At 38.7% G+C, this 27,740-nt stretch overlaps 1 protein-coding gene across 1 annotated transcript in view; it reads right to left on the bottom strand.

Moving 5' to 3' along the window:
• Positions 1–27,540, bottom strand: part of PCDH7 (protocadherin 7) — a 409,563-nt gene extending 382,023 nt beyond the window's left edge. The window contains exon 1 of the mRNA XM_054582023.1: positions 23,643–27,540. Within this exon, the coding sequence (XP_054437998.1) occupies positions 23,643–26,804 (3,162 nt within the window). The 5' untranslated portion in view covers positions 26,805–27,540. The remainder of the gene's footprint in view (positions 1–23,642) is intronic.
• Positions 27,541–27,740: the final 200 nt, after the last annotated feature.

The raw sequence follows: 27,740 nt of genomic DNA, 5'->3' as shown, positions 1-27,740 counted from the left end.
GAAAGCTGCTTATTCCTACAGAGACACAAACTGCTATCAGACTAAAAGAAACTAATTGACGTCAGCATTAAGTGAGCCATGAGAAGTTCAGAAATCAGAAAAGCAACAGGTCACATTCCACTAGGATCTCAGGGAACACTGACTGATGAGAATTGGTGAGACCAAATCTTTACTCCAGGGTTAACATTTCTTTTTCTTTCTTTTGGAGAGGGACACTGTCTTGGACTTACTGTCTCCAAAGAAAATACATATTGGAATAAACTGAAAGCATTTGAGTAAGCTATGGCTGAACGGTCTTTTCCAAATCAAAACATATTCTTTCCTCTGTCGATAACTACTAGTGCAATCATGATTAGTATGGGCTCTTGCAATCAAACAAATCATAAGCCATAGCACTCAGAGACAGGGGAATTATAACCGTGCCAGATGTAATTACGTCTTACTGCCTTGGAGAAAGCCCTGCCATTGTGCTGTCCCTCTGGTCACATCACTGTCAGGCCAAGTCCTGGGGAAGAAAGATACTATCCTTTGTTGAGCTCCTATACGTCCCAGGACCTATCTATGTACCATTATCTCATGCAACCCTCCCAGCACCCCTGCAGGGCAGACATTGTTATCTTCAAATTACCGATTAGGATATCGAAGCCCAAGGAGGAATAATATCTACTCTACCCCAAGGCTGAGCAGACTCTGTTATCTTCAAATTACTGATTAGGATACTGAAGCCCAAAGAGAAATAACATCTTCTCTTCCTCAAGGCTAGTCTCGCCTCTTCATTGCCTCTGGTTGAGCAAGTCAGTGGACCCCTATCTAAAAGCAACATAGTATTTGTACACAATGGACACTTACTAAGTCTGACAAAGAGTTAGGAAAAACTGCTCTGGTTTTATGTTCCTATCAAAGAATGAAATCACTAATTTGATAATCATATTACTGGACACATCACAAAATATTTGATGGTTTCATATATGTAAAAGTAAATCTTTCATCTTTTAGAAAAATGTGACCACTTCAGCTTTTTAATCCTTAAATTTATTCAAATACAAATAAATTTTTTTGAGGAAAAATATATAGTACAAATAATACTAAAACATCTATTTGGTGTTAAAATAAAATGTTGAGATTTCACGGGGTAAAAAGAAAGACTGGAGACTGCCCAAATAATATTTTTGTGGTTTATAAAATGTGGTTATCAAATATTTGGAATGTTTGCCTATCAGATCTACACTGATCAGAATAATAGCCCTTCAACTGACCTTAAAATAAAGAGATTTTCCTGGATTTTATCCAAGTGACACCAATGTAATCACAGTGCCCTTAAATGTGTGGAAATAAGGGTCAGAGTGATACAATACAAAAAAAGGCTCTACCAGCTATTGTTGACCTTGAAAATGAAAGCGCATCAAGGGGTAAAGAAGGCAGCCAACCTCTGGAAGCCAGAAAAGGCAGGAAAACAGACTCTCCCCTTGACCTCCACAAAGAAGCATAGCCCTTCCTGCATGTTACTCACAGCCTGAGGAGCCCCATTTCAGACATCGGATCATCAGAGCCACAGGAAATAAATGTTTGTTGTTTCTGCTACTATGTTCACAATAAATTTTTTAAGGACAATAGGAAACTAATACAAAACTAAAGTCAGGCCAGGAAGACACCTAGAAAATTATGATTAAATGTGTAAGTCAACATACCATAGGACATAAAATAAAGTCTTCTGATTGTATAGTACCACAATGCCTTCATTTTCTTAGATGCAGTGCAGCATTAACTATATAAAGCATATTACAACATTTTACCATTACACAGATGGTTTTAACCACCTTTTAAGAAAAACCATAATGTAAATTGTCATAATGGAGAATAACTCAAAAATGCATTGGAAAATTTTAAGTATTAAAAACACATCATATATCTTGTTCAAATGACTAATTATACGGCTCTATTCTGACTCGTGAAATAATTCACCATGATACCAATGGTAAAAATGATCTGAATTACTAAATCTTCAAAAGCCCACTGCAACAAACATATATTTATGACTTACTAGACTCTACCCAATCAATAATTTGGAAAAGAAAGAAAAGGATAGGAAAAAGGAAGAAGGAAGGAAGGAAATAAGTCTCTTCAATCAGCTGGACTTAGATAGTTTAAATAACCGTTGTTAAATGGAATATTTTGGCATCAAGTTAATTTCCAATTTCTACAAACAGTTGCTGGTAATATTAAACCACTAACATTCACTAGTGTATGTATATTCTTACTAGACTATCCCAACTGATATAGTAGCTCAAAGCATTGCCCTGAGAGAATTACATAGATTCTGCCAGGTTTTGCAGTAAGCAAATGGGGTATATTTCAGGAATAGTTATAGAAAATAAGGTCTCGGGTGAATAAAAATTTGGCAGCATAAAACTCTAGGAAACATAGATACCAAAACTTTAAGGGAAGGATTACAACCAAGGCCGGCTGCAGCGTGACGCCCACTGCAGAATATCCGCCCCCCTGCCCTCCCTTCATATTACAGGCCTCAAAACTGAAGCTAATTCCCAGAAAATCAATCTGGTTCTTCTCCCCATAAGTAACCTCATTTTAGGGTCTATTACCATGAGGCTAGACAAGGGTATTTTAAAAATGTGGTCCTTGTGTCTGCTGCTTCTTTTCAATACTTTTCAGAAATGATAGAAATACAATTTTGAGTCTACTTTTATCATCTAGGTTAGGATTATCAGCCTCTGTTATCTCCTGGGTTTGGGGTTTATCCTAGATTAAAAACAATAATAATCTCTCTAGAAGAAAAAATATATAATATATGTAAAATACATATATTATATATAATGAATTGAGTAATTTAATCCTAAATGGCTCACATAAGCACTAAGTAAGAAATACCGTTGTGAAGTGACACCTTTAAGAGATCAAGGGACCAAGAATGATAGGAGAAAAGTCAACCAGGGTTGCTTTGTCTTCAAATGTTTCTTCTGTATCCTGAATAGGGTCTTATACGAATCCCTTCATTAGAAAGCATCGCATCAGGGCTTTGTGTTCTTCCAGAATCCTCCATAAATAGAAATATAACTTGGAGAGGTGCTATCTTAAAAGCTGTCATCAACCAGTTACTTAATTGACCAGTCACCTAAGCATAATTAACTGGAAGCCAGTTGATAACAAGCACCCATGTTTATAGACCACATGATAGGTGCGCCAGTGACAAAGAGAGTGCGTGCACATACGAATTGAAGAGCACCCAAAAATAATTAGAAATTGTAAAAAAAATCATGGTTTTTGTTGGGACACCCAAGGGTTCTGACTCTTTTGATAATCGATGCATAAATACTAAAAGGTATAAAAACACAGTGTTTCATGATTATTTTTTTGGAAAACGTAACTTACAACTCAGATAAAGTGTTGTATTTTTCAAAGAATGTGAAAATACATTGAGAGGCTGCAAATATTCCGGTGTTGCTATGATCTGAGGCATCTATCTAACTCCTCTTTTGGAAATCACCTTGCAGCATGTGTCCCTTTTCTTTCCATCTCTTCAATGATAGCTTTGGTTTGACGTCAGACAATTACTAAAAGTCACTCAGAGCCAAGTGTGAAGAATCCAGGGTGAACAGCTACATAAGTTCAGGTTTTGGTCAAAATCATAAGACAACTAAAAAAGCAGTGAGGGTTAACAGAATTGCTCATTAACTAGTTCTAATTTTAACAATTGAAGAAAAACATCCGTGAGAAATGCATAAAAAGCCAAACTCTGTTGAAATGTAAAGCAAGATGGGGTGTGAAAAAAATACATTCCAAGTCAGCTCCAAGGAGCATAGTAAAAGCCCTAAGGCCAAGGCAGGCCTGATGATGCAGGAGAAAGAAATTAGAGCCTAAGCGGAACTTCCTGGTGAGGTATTCACCAATTGTCAGTTTTCCTCGGAATCAGGAGTCCCTCCCAGGGCACCAATAGCTCCCATTATAACCTATTATCATACTACTATATAATTATTTCTTTCCAAGTCCATCTTCTCCATGGAACAGTGAGATCCTTATGCATATTCCTAATGCAATGGTTTAAGGTAATGACTGAAAGTTAAATAAATGAACAAACAACATTCCTGTGGACACAGAACCTCAGTAATCTTCCTGGAAAACCCTCCTTATTTAGAATCCTATAGGTTAGTGAAGACACATCTTAGGCAAGCTTTGAGCTCTACTTTTGTTTCTCCTAAAATTGAGTTATAGGATCAAGGGATAGTGAAAACTTTCTTACAAAAGAGAAAATTCCAAATTTGTTAGTCCTTTAGAGCTTTCTCAATGCAGCTGGGACCTGAAAACTTCAAAAGTATTCAGTATGTAAAATATTGTTATCACTTGGCTGCGCTGTACTTACAGACATCTGACTTCCTCTGAGACAGTGACAGGGCTCAGTCAGCTCGGTGGGAAAAGTGAAGGCAGAGCAAATATTAGAACCTGCAAGATGCCGCTGGGGGAAAAAAAGAGCAACACCTCTTCCTGTCATAAACTGACTGCACTGGAGAAGATGCTTAAGGGTCAAGAAACAGACTGCCTCTGATTTGATGTCATTCAGGAAGACTGCCGAGTACAGAATGTCCACTTTGCTTAAGCCATCGTTCTAGCAACCTTCCTCCACCATTTGCAATCTTGTGAGATGGTTAATATAGTAGTTCCCCCTTATCTGTGCTTTTTTCTTTCTCTGGTTTCAGTTACCCATAGTCAGCTGCAGTCTGAAAGGATTAAGTGGAAACTGTGGAAACAAACAATTCTTAAGTTTTACATTTTGAACTGTTCTGAGTAGCATGATGCAATCTCGTACTATCCCGCTCAGCCCTGCCCAGGATGTGAGGCATTCTTTTGTGGAGCTTGTCCACACCCTATATGAGCTAACTGCCCTGTAGCCACCTAGCAGACATCTAGGTTGTCAGACTCATTATCAGAGAGAGGAAGGCCACATTCACATAGCTCTTGTTACAGTACCTTATAATTCCTCTATTTATTATTAGTTATTGTTATAAATCTCTTACTGTGCTTTATTTATAAATTCAAGTTTATCATGAGAATGTATGTATAGAAAATAATACTATACAAGTGGTTCGGTACAATCAAGGTCTTCAGGTATCCATCTATTGGGGGTCTTAGAATGTATCTCCCAAGGATAAAGGGGAGTTATTTGAAAGCAGCTTTCAAAAATGCCAATATGTCCCCAAAATTTCAATGCTCACTAAACTGATGTATTTTTGTTACAATTGTTCTAAAACTGAATGCATTTTCTTTGAGCTTGTAGGTGGATATGCTTGAGAGGGAGAGGGAGGAGCTGGAGGAACACAGGGTGTTGTGTTTTATTCTCTAGCACTTTCCTCAGGGCTTGATATTTTTTTCAGAGCATTTCAACTGTAAGTTTAGGGGGAAAATGTAAGCAGTCATGAAAGTACAGAAAGATACAACTTCTTAGCGATATTTCTTTCGTACTTTTATTTTTTCCTCTTTTGTCTTTGATGAAAAAGTTCCTTCTTAACCCAATTTTTTTCAATTATTCAATAAAAAGACCCAGAAGAAGCCAGCTTAAATGATAAAAAATGAGTAAGTCAAACATTTTTGAACCCCTGAGCAAAATCCTTCATTTTTTTCCTTTTGTAAATTGAGACTTTCCTCTCTAGTTCTGAAGCATAGTTATTGTCCTTTCTTCAATAAAACATATCTGTTTTTACTCAGAGTTATAAAATAATATCAATTCCCCACTACAGTTGAGTGCTAGGAATAAAATGATGACATAACTCTGCTATTTTTGGTAAGCAGAGATGTAAAAAAAAATTTCTTTTTTTACTTTTTCTTCTAGGAAGACACTTAGCTTTAGTTTTGTTGCCATTACTTCATTTTTGCTTACTCTCCTTCCATTACATTCATTTATGTCCAATATTTCACTGTTTGATTTTTAGTTTCTTACATTTCCCATGGAAGTCTGAATGTTAGAAAAATGAGATAAGGAAAAATTGGGTAATGTCCTCAATATAGGGATCAAAACCAAAATGAATCTTATAAAATCTGTACCTTCCTCCCAGCCAGGATTGTACACTACCGTGGAGGTATATTATATGGTCAGGCATGCTTTTAGATGTCAGGATCTTTCTGCATTTCCATGTCTTTTTATATGAAGCATGATGTGATGCATAATCTCTTTCATTCTCACACTAAACAAAAGCAAAACAAAATTCACAGTTCAAGTGGCTTCACTCTTTTAGTCCTTCCTGATGCTAGAGATCCAAAAAGCATTCCACGGGTCAACTCTGAACACAAGTTAAGTTGCCCTAGAGTGCATGACACAGTAGTGACGAACTAGACATGTTGCACAAATTCCTTTGTTTAGCCCTCACATAAATCACTTTCATTTCCTTTGCAGGACATCTCTGTAGCCTGAAATGTTGAACTGAGCATGTCTGATACAGAGTAGAGATATTATACAGATATATACATATGTAAATTAAAAATGTACCATAAATCAATTGTTTTTGAAAGCCATGTCTGTCCCTCCTTCCTAAGATTTACATGCTATCCTATTCTTTGGATTGTGGCATCGTGGGGACATAAGGCACTTTAAGGATCACATAATCTAAAGATTAGTAAACCATGATATAAATAATATTTGGAAATATAAGCATACAGTAAAATTAAATTCTATATTAGAATTCTAAATTCTAGCTGGGTAGCTTTTCTCAGGCAACCCAGAGCAGTTACATGATTATAAATGCTTGCATGCCATTAGGAGTTCCTGCCTTGTGCTCTGGCAAAAATTGTTTTTTTTTTTTTCCAAAAGAGCAATAAAATGTTCAATATCAATAGCTGTGAATTCTCAAAAACACATAAGCGTGCATTTTTATGACTTGCTTACTGTGTACAGCAGGTAATCTTTTGACTACTGGGGACTGGAAACAATTCCCACATGTCTAAATGGATACCAAAAAAACTCATGAGGTGTATCCAAGAGACATTTTGCTGCAGTGAAAATGATATAGACATACAGACTGAACCATGGATTTCACCAGATTCTTACAACGTGGTTACGCAAAACACACTGCATTCTTTGTCTTTTTTTCTCTTTTTCCCCTCTCTGAAAGTGGGCCAACATCTATAGTTTATAGATTCATAACTAATTGTTCAGTTTCAGACACTAAATTTAAACAAGCGTTCCAATGCAAGCCACACTCTTCCAACCCTTAACTTTACTTATACTCTACTGACCTAGTAATTTTAAAATGTACGTATGATGCACATACATAGTAAGCAAAAACCAACACTGGTTAATGGTTAATTTTTAGAGTAGTTTGGCTTTACATTGGTTGTTTCTAAATGGAAGTTAAACTTTTAAGCAAATGGTAGAGAGGTGGTATGTTGGGCTCTGTAAGAGTTCAAGCGCAGCTCAGAGAGGATTAGTTGGGTTCCTTACCAGTTTATCACTTTGTTTCTGTTTGTAGAGAATGACTTCAATGCTGACAATACTCTTAATCCTATTTGCAAAAGAAGCAAAATTCTCTGCATTTTTCAATGTATTATGGATGCAACAGCTTCAAAAACTTGATTCATCTGTTTTGAAGCTTAAAAATTAAAAATCATACCAATAATACTTAAATCTATTCAGATCACTAGTGTACAGAAATCTTATATAACAGAACACAGTTATATTACAAAGATTCAGATATTGGGATCTCTATACAATTGAACAAGTACCTTATAATGAAAACCATTATCAGTACATTAAGAAAACACAGTCATAGCAAAAAAGTTAGTACACCATTCTTGTCATAAAGAATCACTTTCAGATGAGTTTTGTGGTACTCATTTGTGTTTTTGGTAATTTAAATTGTGGCTCATAAATAAATACACATAAAGTTTGAGTTAAGAAATAGAATAATATATTTTAAAAGAAAATCTGTGAAATGATGAAGGTCATATTTTAATTGAATGTTTAATAATGAGCACCTAATTTAAAGAAAGCCAGAATATGTTACAGAAAATATTTTATAAGGAATTCACTTACATTTTGCTTTCTTTCAAATATTGTGAATGTTTAGAAAAAACTCAAAAAGAGAATTTTTGGTAAAAAGCAAACAAAATGTACAGTTAAAAAATTTAGTTAAAATTTTGTTCTCTATAAAAAGGCATTTCCTATCCTAAATCAAATGTCAATTCGCATGAATTAATTTGTGTTTCCTGTTATTAATCCAATAACAAACGTAAAAGACTATGTGAGTACTGAATGAAATGAAGTAATTAAAATAAAATAACAGAAAAAGGGAAAAATACTAAGTGTTCCAAAAGCACAGAATGGATAAAGGAGAGAAAGGAAGTGCCTGCTAGTCTAATACATCTAACTTTTCATCTTTTGATTTGCATTATGATTAAGATTTAAAAGCTTACTATTTAAAAAATTGGAGTGAGTGACTTAATTTCAAGAATGTAGTAAAAGATATTAAAATAGGAAGGTTGAAATACCACCATGGCATTTTAAGAGATGTATGTGAACCCAATATTATTCTCATAGAACTATTTGCCAATTAAACAGAAGTGTTCCCTCTACCTTGCCTATACCTAAGAGTGTGGCCCCTGTAGAGAGTCTGTACTTCAGCTCTGCACCTTTACAAACTGAGTGACCACGAGCAAGTGACTCACCTCTGCTCTGCATCACCTCCCTCATCTATGGAATAAAGGTAAGTATAGGTACTACTTTGCAAGGTTGTTGTACGTATTTAATGAGTTAATACTTGCATATGTGAAATGTTGACCAGTGTATAGAACACAGGTGCAATACAAGTTTAGTTATTATTATTCATGTATTATACCACTAAAATTGAATCACTACGGGGGAAGAGATTTTTGTTTCTACTATTGCTGTTTCTTCAGTGCCTTGCACATAATCAAATAATTGACATACAATAGTCACTCATTAAGTATTTGCTCTCTGAAATCTTAACTGTTCTACCTCTGTATGTATATCTTGTGTATATGTACACATGTATATGCATATCATACATATATATACATATATAAATAAACCCTAGTTTTTTATTAAAGGTAAACTATTGAAGAAAAAGGCAAGAAATTTTTGTAACAAAGTAAATTTTAAAATGTTTGACCTACAGTGCATTGGTCTGGAGAAAAATAGCATTACCATTTATCATCCTTTGTTCCTAATGCCCTATAGAAATGCTATCTCGGTACCTGAAATTGATCCTTGTGTCCACGTGAAATACACTGAAAAGCAGATTTGTGCAATTAAAAAAAACTTTAAATTTATGCTATAATTATTGCCATTTCCTTGAACAAAAGAACTGATTAACTTGCCATTTTAAGACAGAGGATCAAATGTAAAATTAGCTCAGAAAGTTTAAAAAGGTACTTCTTATGAAAACTCTTTTCAACTGTTTTGCTCCATTGCCTCGAAATTCTGACCAAGGGATAGAAAGGTAGTTCCTCTTCCCAACACTGCTGATTTTACCCTGAATTACCCTAATAAAAAGATCACTTCATATAGTCCAGTGGACTCATGTATAGTTCCCAGGCTACTCATTATGTATTTTATCAAAAGAATGTTTAATTTTATTAAGAAAATAAAAAGACACAGTGGGAAAACATCCTCGATGAGTGCATGTATTTGTGTCATGATACAAAGTGCTTTGCATGCACACATAATAATTGAAGAGTCACTCATAGTGTGGTACCAGCCTCCATCACATGCTTGGCAGTTTCTGCATGCCGTAAGAAATCAGGCTCACTGGATTTTTGTCAGACCAATTATGCCACTGTGTGTGACAATCTACCACAACTGTCTCTTGAAAAGAGGGATTATTAAGCCTACATTATTGCTATTTCAGTTGAGTCCCTCCCCACTTAACTCCTACTGCTGTTTTTCATTTGGACTGTAATGCTGAAAATTCACTAGAAATTTATGATTAACGATTAATGGCATCATTTTAAAAGACCTCTGTTAAATTGGTGGAACAATTTTTGACTTTTTTATACAAATATTGATTTTACCTCAATTAATATACTTGCATGCACTTATCGGTTGGCAAAATTAAAATAACTAAGATGTTACTTAATATCACAAATCCTTGTGAAAGCTGAACATTGTAGAAAGCATTCAAGGATGTCCATAAAGTTAATATAAGAAGTTAAGAAATTAAGCTCCCATTTTATGTACATGCATTCATGTTATAGATCCATATATTTTACACAAAAGCTATAATAACTGTACCAATTTTTCATCAAATTCAACAGTACATTATAAAGTTGCCTTTTGGAGCTGAACTGAAAAGGGAAAGTTTCCTTCTTCCCTTCCTTCTTCCCTTCCTTCCTTTCTTTCTCCCTTTTTTTTCAAACCTACCCACCTACAAATGTACAGACTGCCATGTTGATAAAACGACAAAGTCGCGAAGAAATGATAGTTGAGTCCAATGTGTTGTTGTTTGGACAAAGAATGAGCTCTTACGGACTGAACTGCATCCTCTCAAATTCACATGCTGAAGTCCCGATCTCCAAAGTAGCTGTATTTGGAGTTAAGGTCTTAATGAGAGTTACTGGGGTTATATGGTATCATAAGGGTAGGGCCCAAATCTGATAGAACGAGTGTCCTTAGAAGAAGAGGAAGGGACACCTGAGTTCTCTCTCTGTCAACTTCCTGACACCTTAACCTGGGACTTCTAGCCTGAAGAACTGTGAGAAAAAAAAAAAAAATCCTGTCGTTTCAGTTAGTTAACTGTGGTATTTTGCTATGGCAGTCCAAGCCGACTAGTAAAGACTTTCTCTTCTAAGCCTGTAGAGAATACGTAGAAGATTTCTGTGGACTAGGACAAAATGCATACAAAGGCTTAAACATGTAAATATGTAAATTAAAATCCATCAGGACTACTATGCTAGTAAGTCTCTGATCTGGAGACAGAAGTATGTTGGAGAGGAGTGGACTGTAGGTCCTTCAGGCTCCTCGTAGGAAGAGGTGCTGGATCTAAGAGAGGTTCTGTTTTGTTTGTCCCCAGTTACCTTTGTCACAGATATATTGACAGTGCCTGTCCCCTGGAGATGTCAGGAGTAGGTAAGATTATGTAGTAGACCCTTTGGCAGAGTGATTGGCAAAGAATAAAAGCTCAATAAAAAATAGCTGTTAGAGTGTGGGTATGAGTGAAGGAAAAACTCCCAGGAAATATTGCATGGAAGAACAAAATGACTGTTAAAAAGTCACAACATTTTTTAAAAAGTGTCAAAATGAATAATATCAAATTGTTTTGAGCCTTTCCTAAGCTATTTGCTTTACAGCAGTAAGCTACATAGGCACTGAAGGTGACTCTGACAGTATCCAGTGCCGACCGGCATATGTAAAGGCACATACAGTTATTACACCTTGATCTTGGTCCAGGGGTCAGCATTTGAAGAAATCGACCAGGATAAGAGAATATCAAAGGCTTCAAAAAGGTGATTACGACAAAAATGTTTAAAAATTAAAAATTTAAAAAAAAAAACTTTTAAACATAATAGTGAAAATACCTCAAAAGTATAAATGCATGTTAGGAAGGGCTTAGAGAAATTGATGGATAATTAGAAACATTACCTTCAGTTGCGGTATGCTTTACAAAATTCCAACTGTCAGCGTGACCCTCCCTAAACATTGCGATATAATCAGAGCAGGAGCTACATAAAATGACAGCGGATGAATTCCAGGGGCTTCAGGACTTGAACAGACTTACTACATGAGGTCACACCGGCCAGTCACTGACAGCACCAGCGCACGAAGGCAGACGTGCGGGTTGCCCTGTCCAGTTTCAGCTTTCTATATTGCCCCAGGCCTTCTAGGCGAGAACCAGCAAGCAGTTCAGAGTTTCTTCAGCTCTAAACCTGAACTTTTATAGCCTCACCCATCCTCTGCAATTAGATTGAGAAGAGGGAAAAGTTAAAAAGGCAGATTTTGGGCCATAGGACAGGCCAGGCCTACTGGAACTCAATTTTTGAGAATGGAATTACGTTAGGAGGAGAAAAAACAACATGAAAACATTGTGGCAGCTGTTTTAATGACAGCAGTCTAATAATACTAGTAGGAAGAAAATGAGTATCCTGTCATGCAGCAGTTGCATTTTTTCCTTCTGTTTTTTTTTTTTTTTTCTTTCTCCCACCAGTACAGGAGGCAGAAGGTAGAGGCAGAGCAGTCGGATCTGATACTCTAAACTGAAAACAAAACAAAACAACAATGACAACAACAAAACACACCTGATTGAACACAGGAGGAAGTGAACATTTATTACTTTTTGAAACTTGTAATCATATTAAGCCATGACATTTTGGGGCATCCTTATAGTCTCCAGGGTCAGAGCTGAAATTCAAGGCCACGATCATTTATTTGCCTTTGTCAGTTCTGCCTTCCCTCTGCTGATACAACCTCATTTTACTTTCCTGAAACTGTTTTAACAGAGTTCTGTCTGCTGAACTATTGGAGGCTGCATGTCCTTCCTCAAACCCCTAATGAAATCACCATTTTTTAAGAACGATTGATCTTCGTAAGGTGCTGACCTAGTTATCTGCTTAAAGCAATTTACACCCAGGTGTGCCTGAGACTAAACAGAACTCTTTCAGGGATCATTTGCAATTTAAAAGAGGTGTTCTTTAAAATATTGGGACACCTAAGGAGACCTTTTGAGTTGTAAGGCATTTCTTAGCTCTTACCTCACTTACCCACCATCCTAATGAGGGTATATTCCTCCTTGAAGGTATCTTTCCTCAGTTAAACCCAATACATGGTTCTCTTTACATATATGCCAAGCTTTTACCTTTAGAAATGACTGCTCTCTACGAGCAGTCAGAATGAAAATGTAACCTTATCTTTTATAAGCAAGCGTGAGTTGGCACACTGAATTAAATATCTGCAGGAATACGAGTATGTATACTAATGAATACAGAGCGTCATGCATGTATTCAGGCATACACACAGGGTGAGGCAAAAGTAGGTTTACAGTTGCTAAGTATGCAAAACAGAGTTTATTCTTGTATTGGTATTTATTAATTTATTGCCTTAATTCCCATACGAACAACAGTAAACCTACTTTTGTCCAACCCTGTGTATATGTTTCCCAAAGATAAGGAACTCTAGCACAATACTGAAAACATACGTTTACATGCTTCTTCTTCATACCCATCAAAACGTGCCGGAAGTCTGCTGTGCTGCCTACTGTCTCCCTTACTTGCTTTAGAAAACTGTAGTTTATTAGCTTTATCTTTTTTAAAGGTATGGAATTTACAACACCATCAAGTAGATGGAAAAAGGGGACATCAGAGAATTGCTCATTTGCTGCTAAAACAAGAGTCATACACCACCAAGCAGAGAAGGCAGGGACTCCAGCCAACACAGCAGGTAGCCTTTTATCATAAAGACATCTGCCCAGCAGGGAAAGAAAATAACAGTTAGCAGGCTCTCAGGGTCTGGTATAAAAGTGGTCTCACATAGTCCAGTGATCTACAGGCTACCTTGCACCAAAGCCCACATCCTTTGCACATTTGCTCAACAAACATGTATTTCTCCTGTGTGCGAGGCACGCTAGTAGGCCCTGGAAAACACCATGACAAACGAGACAGACTTGGGGGCAGTACCTCGAAGTTTCACATACCCCTTGCCTTCTGTGTATTATTTTTGCACTGTCCTATGCATGAATGCAAGTGTCTTGTTCTAGTCATCATTTAATTACATCCTAAAACCTTGCAGTGCATCTTAAAGATAAAACAAATCAATCTGTTCTCTGCAAAAGGAATGGTTAAAAACAATCACACACATCTAAGAAAGTGTTTTCCAAAGTTAATAGAAGATTTTTCTTGGGCAGATATTTTAAATTGTGGAATTACTTCCTAAGGACTTTGGTTTTTGGGTTTTATTTTTAGAAATAGGCTCAAAAATAAAGTTAGCTTTAAGTGAATTACCTCATTCTTGAGGGCTTTTAAAATAACATATGATGATGCTGTTTACAAATCAGATTGGTGAGACCTTGAAATGATACCCAGAGCACTTTCCTTTTGAGTAGTATGAAGTGCTGTTTATTACTAGAAAATACCTGAAAAAACTGGGCCTAGTCTAAATAAGTCTTTTGGGAAGGTTTTACCCAGGTAGGTCTGAAAATACACTTTATTCAAAAGCACAAACTTCACAATGTCCTCCAAATCCTTTCAGTACTCATGAATTCTGACTGGATATTTCTTTATAGACTTTATAAAGTTCTTAAGCAAGCTCCACCAAAGTCACAAAAAAGCTGTTCATTGTTTCCTCACCTCGGAAAAAATAAAGAGGTTGCTTTTCCTCATAGGTTGTTCTGAGGAGCAAATCAACTAATTTAACTTTCAGTTCTTTCAAATTTAAGAAGAATTATGCAAATATAATCTATCATTTTTCTTTGTAATCTTCTTTATACTATATTAATTCTATAAGGATCAAGACTCGTAGTATTCTTTGCATACTAAGTACGAATAAGCATGTAAGATGTGTTAAAAGAAATAAATTTCATACAAACCAGTCTGTACCATTCTTATATTCCTCTTAATGGCAAATGAGTCATCTTGTTTCCATTTTGTTCTTTAAAATAAAGTGTCCAAACGCTATAATATGTAGGATAACGGTAGGGTGGTGTGTTCTGAGTCTATCTCCACCTGAGTGTAGACACCTTCCTACATGGTAGATTCTAGTATTCGCAAAGGAGGCTGGTCAGCTGGAAGCAGGGGGTGGGAGACAGGGTAAGTCTATGCAGAAGCAGGACCAATGGTGACATATTCAAAGATTTTTTTAAAAAAACAGGAATAATAATAGACTTCCCAAAAGCGTTTTACTATTGGTAAACACTGCTGTTGATCATCCTGATTTATTATGTTTTCCTAATTTAATAGTAAACAGCCACCATTTCCCACCCCAGTCTGAAGTAGTGGTTCTCAACTCTTTCAACTGCTTCCACAATAAAACAAATTTTCTGTACAGCAACCAAGAACAGGAACACGCACATGCAAAAAACACAACTGAAACGTGGTTTGCACAAGACAGTATTTACTCTTGATGATATGGGTGACGTGCTTGGAATTTTCCTGCTTTATTTTATATCATTCTAATTGTGGTGGAGACTCACAGACTGAATCAGGCCCCAGTAGGGCGTTGCAACCCAGACTTGCAAAATGCCGCCTTAGAACATTCTTTGTGAGGGTGCCCCTAAATAATGCCTCTCTGAAGTTGCATATTAAGTTATCCCCAAATTCTGGGCTTTTTTGTCTGTAACTTGTTTTTAAGTTGATATGATTTGTTACAGGATTCACAGTTGAAGTACATCTACGAAAGTTTACTACTTAGGATGAAGAAACATGACATTTACAAGAAGCAGAAAGTGGTAAGAATTCTTTTCACCAACTTCTTACACTTGTCCTCGTGCTCAACATAAAAAGTGGTTGAGGAAAACAGGTTTTATCCAGGAACTATACTATAGTCTCAATGACATTTCTAAAGTTTTCCTTCCTTTACAAAATTTAATCAATAGCTAATAGAATATAAAGCCTGGAATATATGCATTAAAGATACAGGGGCTAAAGTGCATTTCTTATCACTCTGTACTTTAATTTTGTTCCCATATTTATCTATTTTGCTTAAAAGTCTTTTATATTGACAATAATTCACACACACAAAAACATCTCCTGAATCTGGCATTCTCTGTCAGTATTTCAAAACTTGGGGAAAACTTTAATAGGGCAGATGATGTGGTGAATGTATTACAAAATTATCAAATGTTACATATGAAACACTTAGTCACTGCACATAAACCTACACAACGTAACAGAGACCTAAATATGCAACATAGAGGGACTAGCCAGAAGATCCGCTGACTTACCTAGAGAATCACTCATGCAACCAAAATTTGGCCACTTGCTCTTTCAACATGTAATAAATATAACATGCTGAATTCTTGGAAGCTGCTGGAATTTATGTTATCTGACATCAAATAGAATAGCCTTCAGATAAATGTAGTCCACAGATACAAGAAGCCACACATATTCTTTCTGAATGTGACCACAGTGACTTCAGTAAATCTATCTGAAAGGTTCTCAATTTTCCTAAGGACTTCAATCAAAAAGTACCTTGAAAATTCTATAGATACTTGGCCAGTATTTCAAAATTAAAGAAAAATAACAAAACAAACAGTACATTGGCAGTGCCTGTGGTAAATACCAAACTAATCTCTGAAATTCTATTTACAGCCCATATTTTTAATAAATATTGTTTAAGGTCCTCACATACACAAGTGTGGGGGGACACACAAGTACACACACAGTGGTATTAGAAACACCCACACGGAATGAGCAAGAGACACTATCGTTTCCAGAAGAACTATCTCACTGGCTTGGAAAAGGTGGCGATTACATAACACTTTAAAAATATTGACCAATGTAAGGTTTTATTGAAAATAAGTATTTAATGTATTATAGACAAAGACTTAATAGACTTAATTTTCCTTGGTTCCCACAAAGCCGGAGTTTTTTGTTTTTTTAAAAAAACTTTACAAATAAGTTCTGCTAATGGCATCTTTGAGAATGGAATGCCTGGTGACTTCAACATTCATTAGTAGCACATTTCTTTATTAATACTGCTTCTTTTTTGTTTATTCATTTTAATACTATTTTTCCTTAAATTAAAAAAAATACTTGAAAAATCAAATGAACAGCAAGTGAAACAAGCAGTGATTGGCTGACACCCCACGGCCAAGGGCAGGCTCCAGCAGGTTTCGGAGTAGCCAGGTCATCAGAGTATGGTGCATAATGGAGCATCATATTAGAGTGGAATTCAGCCAAACACAGTAATGTGTGGATGTGGACGTATCTGAAAAAAGGAAAATAAAGATTTATGCAGGTAAAAAATAATGCGATAAAGAAATTTTCCCCAGTGTCTTACGCCCAATCGGAATGCTGTGGTAGAGGTTTTGAAACAAGATAATTTTATTGGCAAATTCTGCATTTGTAAATAATAAATATGCTCGGGGGGGGGAAGTTAACTTGTCAGACGAATCGTACTTAGAAGCTTTAACAGTTTTATTTTTGTTTGTTTGTTTATACCCAGCATTGGTGTTCAATACAAACATCACTAAATTCCTGAAAATAAAGCTTTATTCTGTCTTTAAAACATTAATTCACCAGAAGTGATAATTAAGATTAGTTTTAGTGGTTTCAGCTCAATTCTTCTTCTAATGTGATTTCTCCCACAACACTAATGCTAAATAAAGCACTGTGTAATGTTCCGAAACAGAGTTCCTGCTTTAGAAAAGATTCTAAGGGCTTTTAAAATAAATAAGAAAGATAAGCAAAGCTGACTCAAGATATATATATAAACAGATCTTACTACTTCTATACAATCATAGTAAATGAATGGATGGGGCGCCTTGCTATAGTCTAGAAATTGGTTACACGCAGCTTAAACATAAAGCTTTAAACAATTATTACACTAAATTTCCTACATAATCTCCATCACCACCCTCTCCCAGTGGGGGGTTGGCAGGAATGATGTTAAAATATCTAACAGCATTGGTGGCTACGGCAAAGAGAAAGGTTTTGTCACATTACATTTAGTCTTAAAAATAGTACAGATTTCATTTTGAAATTTTAAAAATTAACCATTTATATTTATTAATATGTAAATTTAGACTCTAATACATTAGATTTGTTTACTGTCAAGGAAGTGATCCAATTGAAAAATAACAAAATAACATAGTTTTCTAAAAATTTGCGAGAAGACAACTTTAGAGGAAAAAAATAGTTCACAACTGTACAAGGTGGGGCAAAAGTAGGTTTACAGTTGTCCCTATGGAAAATAATACAATTAATAATAATGAACTCTGTTTTGTGTACTCACAACTGTATACCTACTTTTGCCCCCCCTGTTAAGGATGCTAGTAAGGTAAAATAAATGTGCAAAGTTTGTAAAATACAAAGGAGTATAGAAGCCAAAAGGAATCATCAATATTTATAGAAAAAGACAAAGATTATTCCAAATAGAATGCATAGAAAATTTCATACTAATGTACCAAAAACTTTTATTAACTTCCATTTAAAAGTTTTTATTGAGGATATACTAAATGCTAGTTAGGTGCTTATATCTACTGTGAATGTTCTGCTAAAATTAAAAATTCTGTCAGTTGCCCTGACCGGTAGGGCTTAGTTGGCTGGGCAGCATCCAGCAAAGTGAAAGCGAATTCCTAGTTGGGGCATACATCCGGTTTGCAGGTTCAGTCCCGACCAGGGGTTTGTGCAAGAGGCAACAAACTGATGCTTCTCCCTCACATCGATGTTTCTTCCCTTTCTTTCTCCCTCCCTTCCCCTCTGTCTGCAATCAGTAAAAAAAAATTCTGTCAATTAACTGTTGAATGTATGTTCTAAACCATACCAAGTTACTTTAATGTACGTTATTTATTGCCATTTTTTCATAAGGATAACAAAATACTAATTTCTTTTAAAACTCTATAAAATTGGAATTGTAATTTGCCAGATAATTTTACAGATTAAAAACTAGAGCCAAAAGCAAAATTATACTATAAAAAATGTCAGCCTACAGCCCTGGCTGGTGTGGCTCAGTGAGCTGGAGCGTTGTCCTGTAACAGAAGGGTTGTAGGTTCTATTCCTGACCAGGACACATACCTAGGTTGCAGGTTTGAACCCAGGTTTGAAGTCTAGGTGCATATGACCCCCACCCCCATCCTGGACAGTACAGAAGGCAAAACCGACAGCTGTTTCTCTCTCACGTCGATGTCTCTCTCTCTCCCTTTCTCTCACTCTAAAAGCACTGACAAAATGTCCTTGGGTGAGGATAAAAAACTAAATGAATAAAAATGTCAGTCTACATACACAAATATGTATAGCTATACATACATAAATAAACCTTAGCAGGTTTCTGTTACTACTGAAATATATACAGAAAGTTACAAAAAATATTTCTCCTTTTCTTTTTTTCTTTTTACCTAGAGGTAGTATGAGAATAAAAAATATCACTGGACTCTGCACTCCGTGGCTTGGACTCTTGTCCACAGTACATTCTTGATTATTTTGTGATTACCAAATTAAATCAAATTACCTTTTCATACTGAACCTGCCTCCTCTTCTCTAAAATCAAGGGACAGTTTTAGTTGATGTCTTTTAAATTTGAAGTGTGATGACAAGTGATTTTTAGACACAGACATTGAGTAGTTATTACAATTTACTTTCATGTTGTATGTGTTTAAGGTTCAAATATTTTCCTCATATAAATGCGCAAATACTACAATAAAATAAAAGTTGAATTGTGTCATAATTGGTTTATAGGAATACATCTGTATGTGTTTTTATGGGGGAAGATGGAGAGCAAGGTATTTTGATATGTAAGAAACATGTGCATGCTTTTCCATAGATGAAATATGTAATTACTCAGAAAAATAACAAGAATAAATGATTTGGGTATATTTATCTCCATGGTGATTTATTTAAAAATCTTTAAATTGAATTTGTGGTTTTATGTCTAAGTCATTCATTGACCTAACATAAGTTTGGACTAAGGTTCAAATTGTCATACCTGGACTTCCCTAAAAATTTGCACATTCACTGCAGATCAGATCAGTGGATGACCCTTTCCTTGTTTTATCCAGAGCTCCAGGTAACATTGCCTTCCTTAGTAGATACCTCCTGACTAAAGACAGTTCCATAGTCACCATTATCAGCTCCCTGTCTATGATATCAAGCCAAGGGTAGCAGAAATCCCACCATATAGAGATGCCTTGCACCTTCTGAAAAGTGTCTTTGCTTACAGACAGCAGAACCATATTGTAGAAATTTTGTATATGGAATTAAAACTGGAAGCTGTGGTTAGTAGCACCCTGCAGATACATTTCCACTATAATGTATATGGTGTAATATGCATATACAAATTGATATTTAGTTTTCTCAGTGCTTAGAACTCTGTTAGATAATGGCAAGTCATGTCATCCTTTTGTTTCCAAAATTGAATTAAAAAATAAAATAATTTCTGCCATAATTTTTACTAAATGTACAATGAATACTGAGCATAATTTGATCAATTAAAGAGAACATTATTCAGATGACACTCAGCAGTTCCTTGCACAAGGAAAACTGTCACTGGAGTTAATATAAATTTTTTTTGAGTATTCCAGGACCAGCTACAAATGGATTTTTAAATTAATGTTTATTCAAGCTGCATCCTCTATACTCTTGCCAAAAATAAAGTACCTAACATTCCATTTACTAAATACAATACAATTTTTACTTGCCAATGCATTATCTAAGTATCAGCAATGCCAGGACAGGCTCAATAGGACTTGAGCATAATAAGCAAAGTGGTAACTATACTTTAATATGTGTCAGCTAATATTTTGGAATTATGTTAACTTTTTAAGAAAATTGAAAAAATACTTAACACAGAAAAGCACTGGAGATTTAAAAATAAATAAAAAATAAAATGCTAAAAAAAAGAAAAGAAAATGCTTCTATCTTTATTTTACCAATTAAACGCACAGATGTACTTACAAAACTTTAATAACCACCAAGACCAGGTTTATCAAGCAAAAGGAAGAACGAAGTGGAAAGGTGTACACTTAATCTCCATAGTGCTGTCAATGATCCAAATTCTGCTCCACTGGACACAGTATTATAGACCAAGGGTTTCAACTGCAAAGGTCTAAACTTGGAAAACCTGGGGTTTACATTATCAGTTTTCCTAAAGTGTGAATTTTAAAAATAATTCCAGCAATTCTACAACACCCATCGCCCAGCTTCTGCCCCAGGGTTAGAAGAGAAGCTTCATTTGAATATCTCCAGAGCTGTGAAAGCAAACCAAAAGTGGAGGGAGGGTGGCTTTATTTACAGTTTTAGTTCTATCACGCTGTTTAATTTATTATAGTGTAGCCAACTGAGGGGACTTGGGAGCACTACTTCAAAATGTCTAATTGTCATGAAGATAAGAACACTGTAACACCAGGAATCACTTCTATAATATCAAGTATAGAACTGAGATAAAGTAATTTAGGAAAGCTATAAAAAAATGAAGGCTTTATGTCAGATAAAATATCAGATTTTTAATCTGCGCCTTAAGGAATTAAAAGGTGGCAACCCTCAAATTTTTCCTTAGATGAATTCAGTACCAAAGGGGGGAAATTATAACAAAACCCTGTATTTTTTTTTTTATAAACTTTATTTTATGTCAGGTTTAATCAAAGAAAATGCATTTTGGCACTGTGCAAAAACTAAAGGTAGTATCTTTTTAAAATAAAAAGAGAAAAATCATCTATTTATGGTATAAAAATCAGAACAAAAAAGATCCTTTTTATTATGTCAGATGTCTAAACAGAATGTAACTTTGTAAATGGATCCCTGTCCCCTGACAGCAATATTGAGATGAAGTGTATCAATTACTATTACTAATTACATTAAGGGGAATGTATTCCATTCACTTTTATTTCATTTTAGGTTAGTTATTTATTGTGGTTAAAAGTTTATTCATCTGTCGACTATCTAATGACATGCAAGTTTTCCAGAATCATTTTTGGCAAACTACATGATTTATTCTAATGGCTTTGTAGGGTATGTGAACTTTTTTTTTTTTTCTCAGCTAAGAGACTAACACCATACATTAGTTTATTTATAAGCATATCACTTTGCCTTTTAAACAGGATGCCACAACAGTCTTGATATTGGCTGTTTTAAATATTCAAGAATATAGAGCTAACCCCATTTGATGAGCCAAACAAAGCTTAAGTGACAGCACAGGCTGTATGAGGTGGTTCCATTAAAAAAAAAAAATCTAATGAATCTGCCACTGATACCTCCACTCAAAAGTTTAAGATTCTGCCATTTAGAATGAAAATGTCATTCAGCCACAAGGCAAAAAGTCCTATCAGGATAACAGCTGAGAAGTAAATACTCTGCAGAAAGATCCCTCTTCTGGGCTTTGCATTACAAATTATCATTTTTAAGGGAATTTCAACAGATCTCAATTTATTTTTGGGTGTTTATAAGTAATCTTACAAAAGCACTATTATTTTAACTGCAATCGTCCTTGTTTATAAAACTGATAAGAGCGCTAAAAACAAAACAAAAATCTGCTTCTAACTCCAGGTAAAGTGGTGACACCACAGGTATCAACTTTCCACTTGTCAAATTTCACTTTCAAAGAAATAAATAACTCAGCCTTGCAGGCATCAAAAGACTTACTTTCAACCATTTAATCCAATGTAGTTCAACCTGTGTTTTCTTGGATTGCCTTGATTATTGGATATAATAATAAACCATATTAAGTCTGATTCTCCTTATCCAAATACTATATACGGAAAACATTTCTTTAAGAAACTAATGTTTAAAAGTATGAAAGCAGTAAGAAACTATCTCTTTTCTATAATATCTTTAATGTGCCCATAAATTTACATCTTTAGAGGCTATAAAAGAACTTTTTCCTTTGCCTTCCTCTCAGATTACATATTCCACATGCGAAGCATACCTAACAGATAAACTATTATTCAATACTATCTGACAGTTATAAATGTGTTTCTTGGAATGAGCCCAGAAATTAAGAAATATGTAACTTAGTAGAAGATTTATTGGTAGAATTGCTAGAGCATCACACTCAACAGTTTCCAAAAGGTTTCATTTGCTGTATGTGAAACTTTGCTGGGTGTAAAAAGTAAACTTTGTGGGTATTACATATGCCACACAAGCAAAACTTTCAAAAATATATTTTATACTTTTTTTTTTACTGTTTCCACATTTCACTGAGAAACAACTGTAGCACATATTCCACATAACCTTTATAGTCTCGGTTTAGCAGAATGCATACCAAAATATTCTTGCACACAGTTCATCAAACATGAACACTTTTTTTGCTTGGATTAGTAAGTGATTCATACAATGTACTTTAGCTTATAAACTTTTAATACAAAACAGGAAGAATGCAGGTGCTGACTGTATAACCTCATAAAAGTCTAATCGTTATAGGTATCAAAGTATTAAAAATGTGATTTTCATGACATTTGCATATCACTAAATGTTTTTAGATCACCATTTTTGTCAATGTAAACAGTACTTCTATATCTCAGACTTGGTGCAATATTTGCATGAGTCAGCATTCGCTTATCTGTAGAATTCTGCATAATGTGTAACAACACAGCTAAAACTTTTATAGTATGGAGTTGCATAGACACCAGTAGTTAACTTTAGAAATTCTCCCTGGATACAGTTATCTACTTAGTAGCCACAAAAGAAAATAATTTCAGGTTAAAGCTAATCATCCAAACTGTATATACATATTTGTTCTGGAAACAGTAAATGTAGGATGGATTTGGGCTGTCAAGTGCAAAGGGAAGCACAAAACACTGCCTATCTCGCACGTTTTCTGTAGTAGCTTAGTAAACACTGGTCTAACTTGAAAAAGGCAGCGGTGTACCTTGCATAGATGGCCTCTACCAAGTTAATGATGAATGAGTTAACATTAAATTGCTGCTATTGAAGCTTTAAATCACAGGTCTAAAAAAAGAGAAGACCAAACTTTGCAGGAGGCGCTTTCTGTCTCAGAGTCATTAGCCTTGCCTGGGATATTTAAATATATCTGAGATGCAGCTTACCTGTTTGCTGTACTTGTTATTGGTTTGACAGCTGTATTCAGAGCAGTGATCTGATCCAATTGAAATGTTGTCTCCTGCTCCCACAAATGTGTTGGCTGGTGGTAGATCTTGTACGGCTTGGTGTTTTTTTCCTGCAGTTGGTGACTGGGGGTGAAGCTGGACAGTGGGCAATGGGGAGCTGGATTTGTAATGCCTGGCCAGGTCAGGACTACCAGGCCCACCGTTAACGGATCGGTATCGGCCCATGCTGGGGCTGTCTGACAGCTTCTCGTTGACACTATCGTACCTCTGTCCATTTGGTTTAGAAGCTTCTACAGTGACAATGCTGCTGTAGAGAGGCTGCTTGGATTTTTTGTTTTTCTTGTCCTTTTTAGGCTTTTTAGATTTGTCATGCTGCTGGGGTGTAAAAAAGTCTTCATGATCTTTTTTGCCAGCCTCATAGCCATTTTTGTTTTTGGAACGGCAGTACCTTGCCATCACTACAATTAAGATGATTAGGATCACTGTCATAATTCCAGCAACCACCCCGATGACAATACTAAGTCTCTGCTTGCTAATTTCATAGCTTGGGTCACCAGCTATGTCCTGGGTGAGTGGGGTGTGCAAACTTCTGGCTATCTGAGAGTCAATCACAGTTGCATTAGAGACACTTTCATTGACAAACACATGCACCAGGGCCGTGGTGGACTGGGAAGGCTGCCCACTGTCATTCACTTGCACCACCAACCTGTGCAAACCATAATGCTTTTGGGTGAGTTTTCCCACTAAGGAAACCACACCACTGGTGGAATCAATCTCAAAGAGCTTGAAGGGATTCCCTCCCACAATGCTGTAGTTAAGGTCTGCATTGATACCATCATCGCTGTCTGTTGCCAACACTGTAGCTACTACTGTCCTGACATTACTTGAAGGTGGCAGTAAAGTGTAGGAAATGTTTTTGGGAAGGGTAATTGTGGGAGCATTGTCATTCTCATCCATAACGAAGAGAGAGACGGTGGCTGTGGCTGATCTGGGAGGATCGCCTCCGTCCACAGCCTTGACTCTGAATGTGTATGTGGTCTGATGTTCCCGGTCAAAAGACATTGTGGAGTAAATGGTCCCAGTGTCATTTTCAATGGAAAAAATGTTACTGTTTTCCTCGATGTAGAGGCTCATCTCTGCATTGCGCCCCTTGTCAGCATCCATCACTGTGACCATTCCCACGGGGCTGTTGGGCTGCAAGTTTTCTTTCACATAAAAGGTAAAGACGTCCTGCATAAACTTAGGGTCATTGTCATTCTTGTCGGCCACCTGCACGATCACCGTGGTGCTGCCCTGCAGCACCGGGATGCCTTTGTCTTTGGCGTTAACTTTAAACTCGTACCTGTCGGTCTGCTCGCGGTCCAGTACTGTATTGACGAGGATGTCCCCAGAATCGGGATCGATGGCGAATGTCCCCATCACGGAGGAGTCCAGGGAGTAAGCTATCTCCGCGTTCTTCCCGCTGTCGGCGTCTGTCGCCAGCACTGTGGCCACCCTCTCACCAGGGATGTTGTTCTCAGGAAAGTAGACCTCCACCACTGACTGGCCGAAGACCGGTGGGTTGTCGTTGGTGTCTCCCACCTTGACAATCAGAGAGTTGTTGCTGGAGAGGCTGGGGCTGCCTGAGTCCACCGCCACTATGACCACGTTAAACTCCCGGGTGGTCTCATAGTCCAAAGGGGCCGAGGTGTGCAGGAAGTACTTTTTCTTGTTCTGGTCGCCTTCCGTGTCGCTGGCTGGCTTGAGCTGGAAGGGCACGTCCCCGACCACGGTGCAGGTGACCACCCCATTCTCCCCTTGGTCTCGGTCGGACACCTGCACCAGGGCGATGGGAGTGTCGACCAGAACGTCCTCGGCCACGTTGGCCACCCCGTCCTTGAGTGGGATACGCCCAATCTTGCGGATTTCAATAGACGGCACGTTGTCGTTCTCATCCTTGATGATGAGGACCACGGTGGCCTTGTCGGTCTTGGGGGGCTGCCCGCGGTCGCGGGCCATGACGGTGAAGCGCAGCTGGTTCACCTCCTCGCGGTCTATGCGGTGCAGGACACTGAGCCAGCCGGACGTCTCGTCCAGGCGCAGCAGCCGCCTCACGGACTCCGTAGCTGCCCCGAACACGTACTCGATCTGCCCGTTGACCCCCACGTCCAGGTCAGTGGCACGCAGCTGCAGAATAGGGGTCCCTGGGGCGCTGTTCTCGGCCAGGTCAGCCTCGTACACGCTCTTCTCGAAGCGGGGGCTGTTGTCGTTCACGTCGGTGATGAGCACCCGCAGGATGGCCTGTGAGGAGCGGGGCGGATCGCCCCCGTCGCGCACCCGCAGGGTCAGCTCGTAGGAGTCGCGTTGCTCGCGGTCCAGCGCCCCCTTCACGATCAGCTGCGGCTGCTTCTCGCCATCCGGGGTGTCGGCCACCTGCAGTTCGAAGACGCTGCTGCGGCCGCCGGGGTTGGTCCCGCCGCCGCCACCCTCTGGTGCGTCCAGCCGCCGCTTGGAGCCGCCGCCGCTGACGCCGTTCCCGCCGCCCCCGGGGTAGGGGGCGCTGTCTGCAGGCCCGGCGCGCCGACCCTCGCCGCCACCTCCCCCGGGTTCCTGGAGCAGCTCGTAGCGCTCGATGCCGTTGCGGCCGAAGTCGCGGTCGGTGGCTGTGGGCAGCAGGTACAAAGTGCCCACCGGCCTGTTCTCCTCCACCGTGAGGGTGAGCACCGGCGAAGGGAAGGTGGGCGTGTTGTCGTTGATGTCCAGCACGATGACCCGACCTTCGAACAGGTCCACCCAGCTCTGCGAGGGCCCGATCACCGACACCTCGAAGTCCAGGAAACACTCGTTCTCGTCGAAGATCATCTGACACTGGGGCAGCTTCTCGCGGTCGATGCGCCGCTCACTAGTGCTCAGCTCTCCCGTGAGGTTGTCGATCTTCAGGTACTCGGAGCCTGACTCGAGGCTGAACGTCACCTCACCCGAGCCGGTCACGATGCCCAGGTCCGAGGCGACGTTGCCGATCCGGACATCTGCTGGGCCCTCCTCGGCCAGCCGGTACCGGAGGAGTTGCTTGGCGGCGGCCAGGCTGAGCGAGAGCGGCAAGAGGAGACAGCAGCCCAGGCACCAGCCGCGCGCCCATCCCGCGGTCCGCATCCTCAGCATCTTCTCCTGCTGCTGCTGCTACTGCTCCTTCTAATCGCAGCCCCCTCGGCGCCCCCCTCCTCCGGGGCCGGCCGCCTGCCCTCCTCCCAGACCTCTCCTCTCTCCGGGAAAGGAAAAAGCGAGAGGGAGAGGTGGGAGGGGGCAAGAGCAGGGTGTAGAGTCGGCCAGGGGAAACCAGCGATAGATCCTTTTTTTTTTTCCTCCTGCTTCTTCCGAAAGTTATTGTTTCATAATTCATGCAATGGGTGCTAATCGCCCGCTCGCTGGCCGCCGTTCAGTCGCAGTACTCACAGTTCACGGGACACTGCGCGCCACGGGCTCGGCGCCCCCCCGGAGTCATCCCCGCAGCAAGCGGAGGATCCCGGGCTCCCGTCCTGGCTCTGTCGGAAGGGGCCGGTACCGCTCCGGCAGGCGGGCGGTGGAGCCGGGAAGCGGCGGGGAGCGAGCCTGCAGCCTCCCCCGCCGGCCAACCCTGCCAGTCTTTGCTGCTACTCGAGTTGAGTCCAATTCACGTTTCAGCCACTCAGTCCAGACCCAGCTTCTGCTCCGGCTGCCCAGAAAAACGTGAGTCGCTTCCTGCACGAGGCGCTGGGGTCAGCAACAAGCCAGTCTCAACTCCGACTCCGTTCAGGCAGAGGGGGAGCCAGTCAACAGATTGAGAATGAAAAACACCCGTCAGGTTGCTTCGGGCACCGAGCAACGGAGACCACTCGCCTTACAGAGCGGTCCGCGTCCGGATTCCCCCCGCGCGCCCAAGAGCAGCCCGAGCCATGTTCAGAGTCGGTCCCTTCTCACCCCGAGAGCTGCTTTTCTTTTTTTTTCTTAACAACTCTGCGCAAGGTCATTAGTCACGAAGCCGCCCTCTGAAACCGCAGCAGCAGTTCGCCCGTGGGGGCGAAGGCTGAGCCGAGCGCACCGCGCGGCGCCCAAGTTTGG

This window comes from Pteronotus mesoamericanus, unplaced genomic scaffold (assembly GCF_021234165.1).
Source record: "Pteronotus mesoamericanus isolate MK-2021 breed Mesoamerican mustached bat unplaced genomic scaffold, CSHL_Meso_final contig_68, whole genome shotgun sequence".
NCBI classification, from domain to species: domain Eukaryota; kingdom Metazoa; phylum Chordata; class Mammalia; order Chiroptera; family Mormoopidae; genus Pteronotus; species Pteronotus mesoamericanus.
This window is presented reverse-complemented; position numbering and strand designations above follow the sequence as displayed.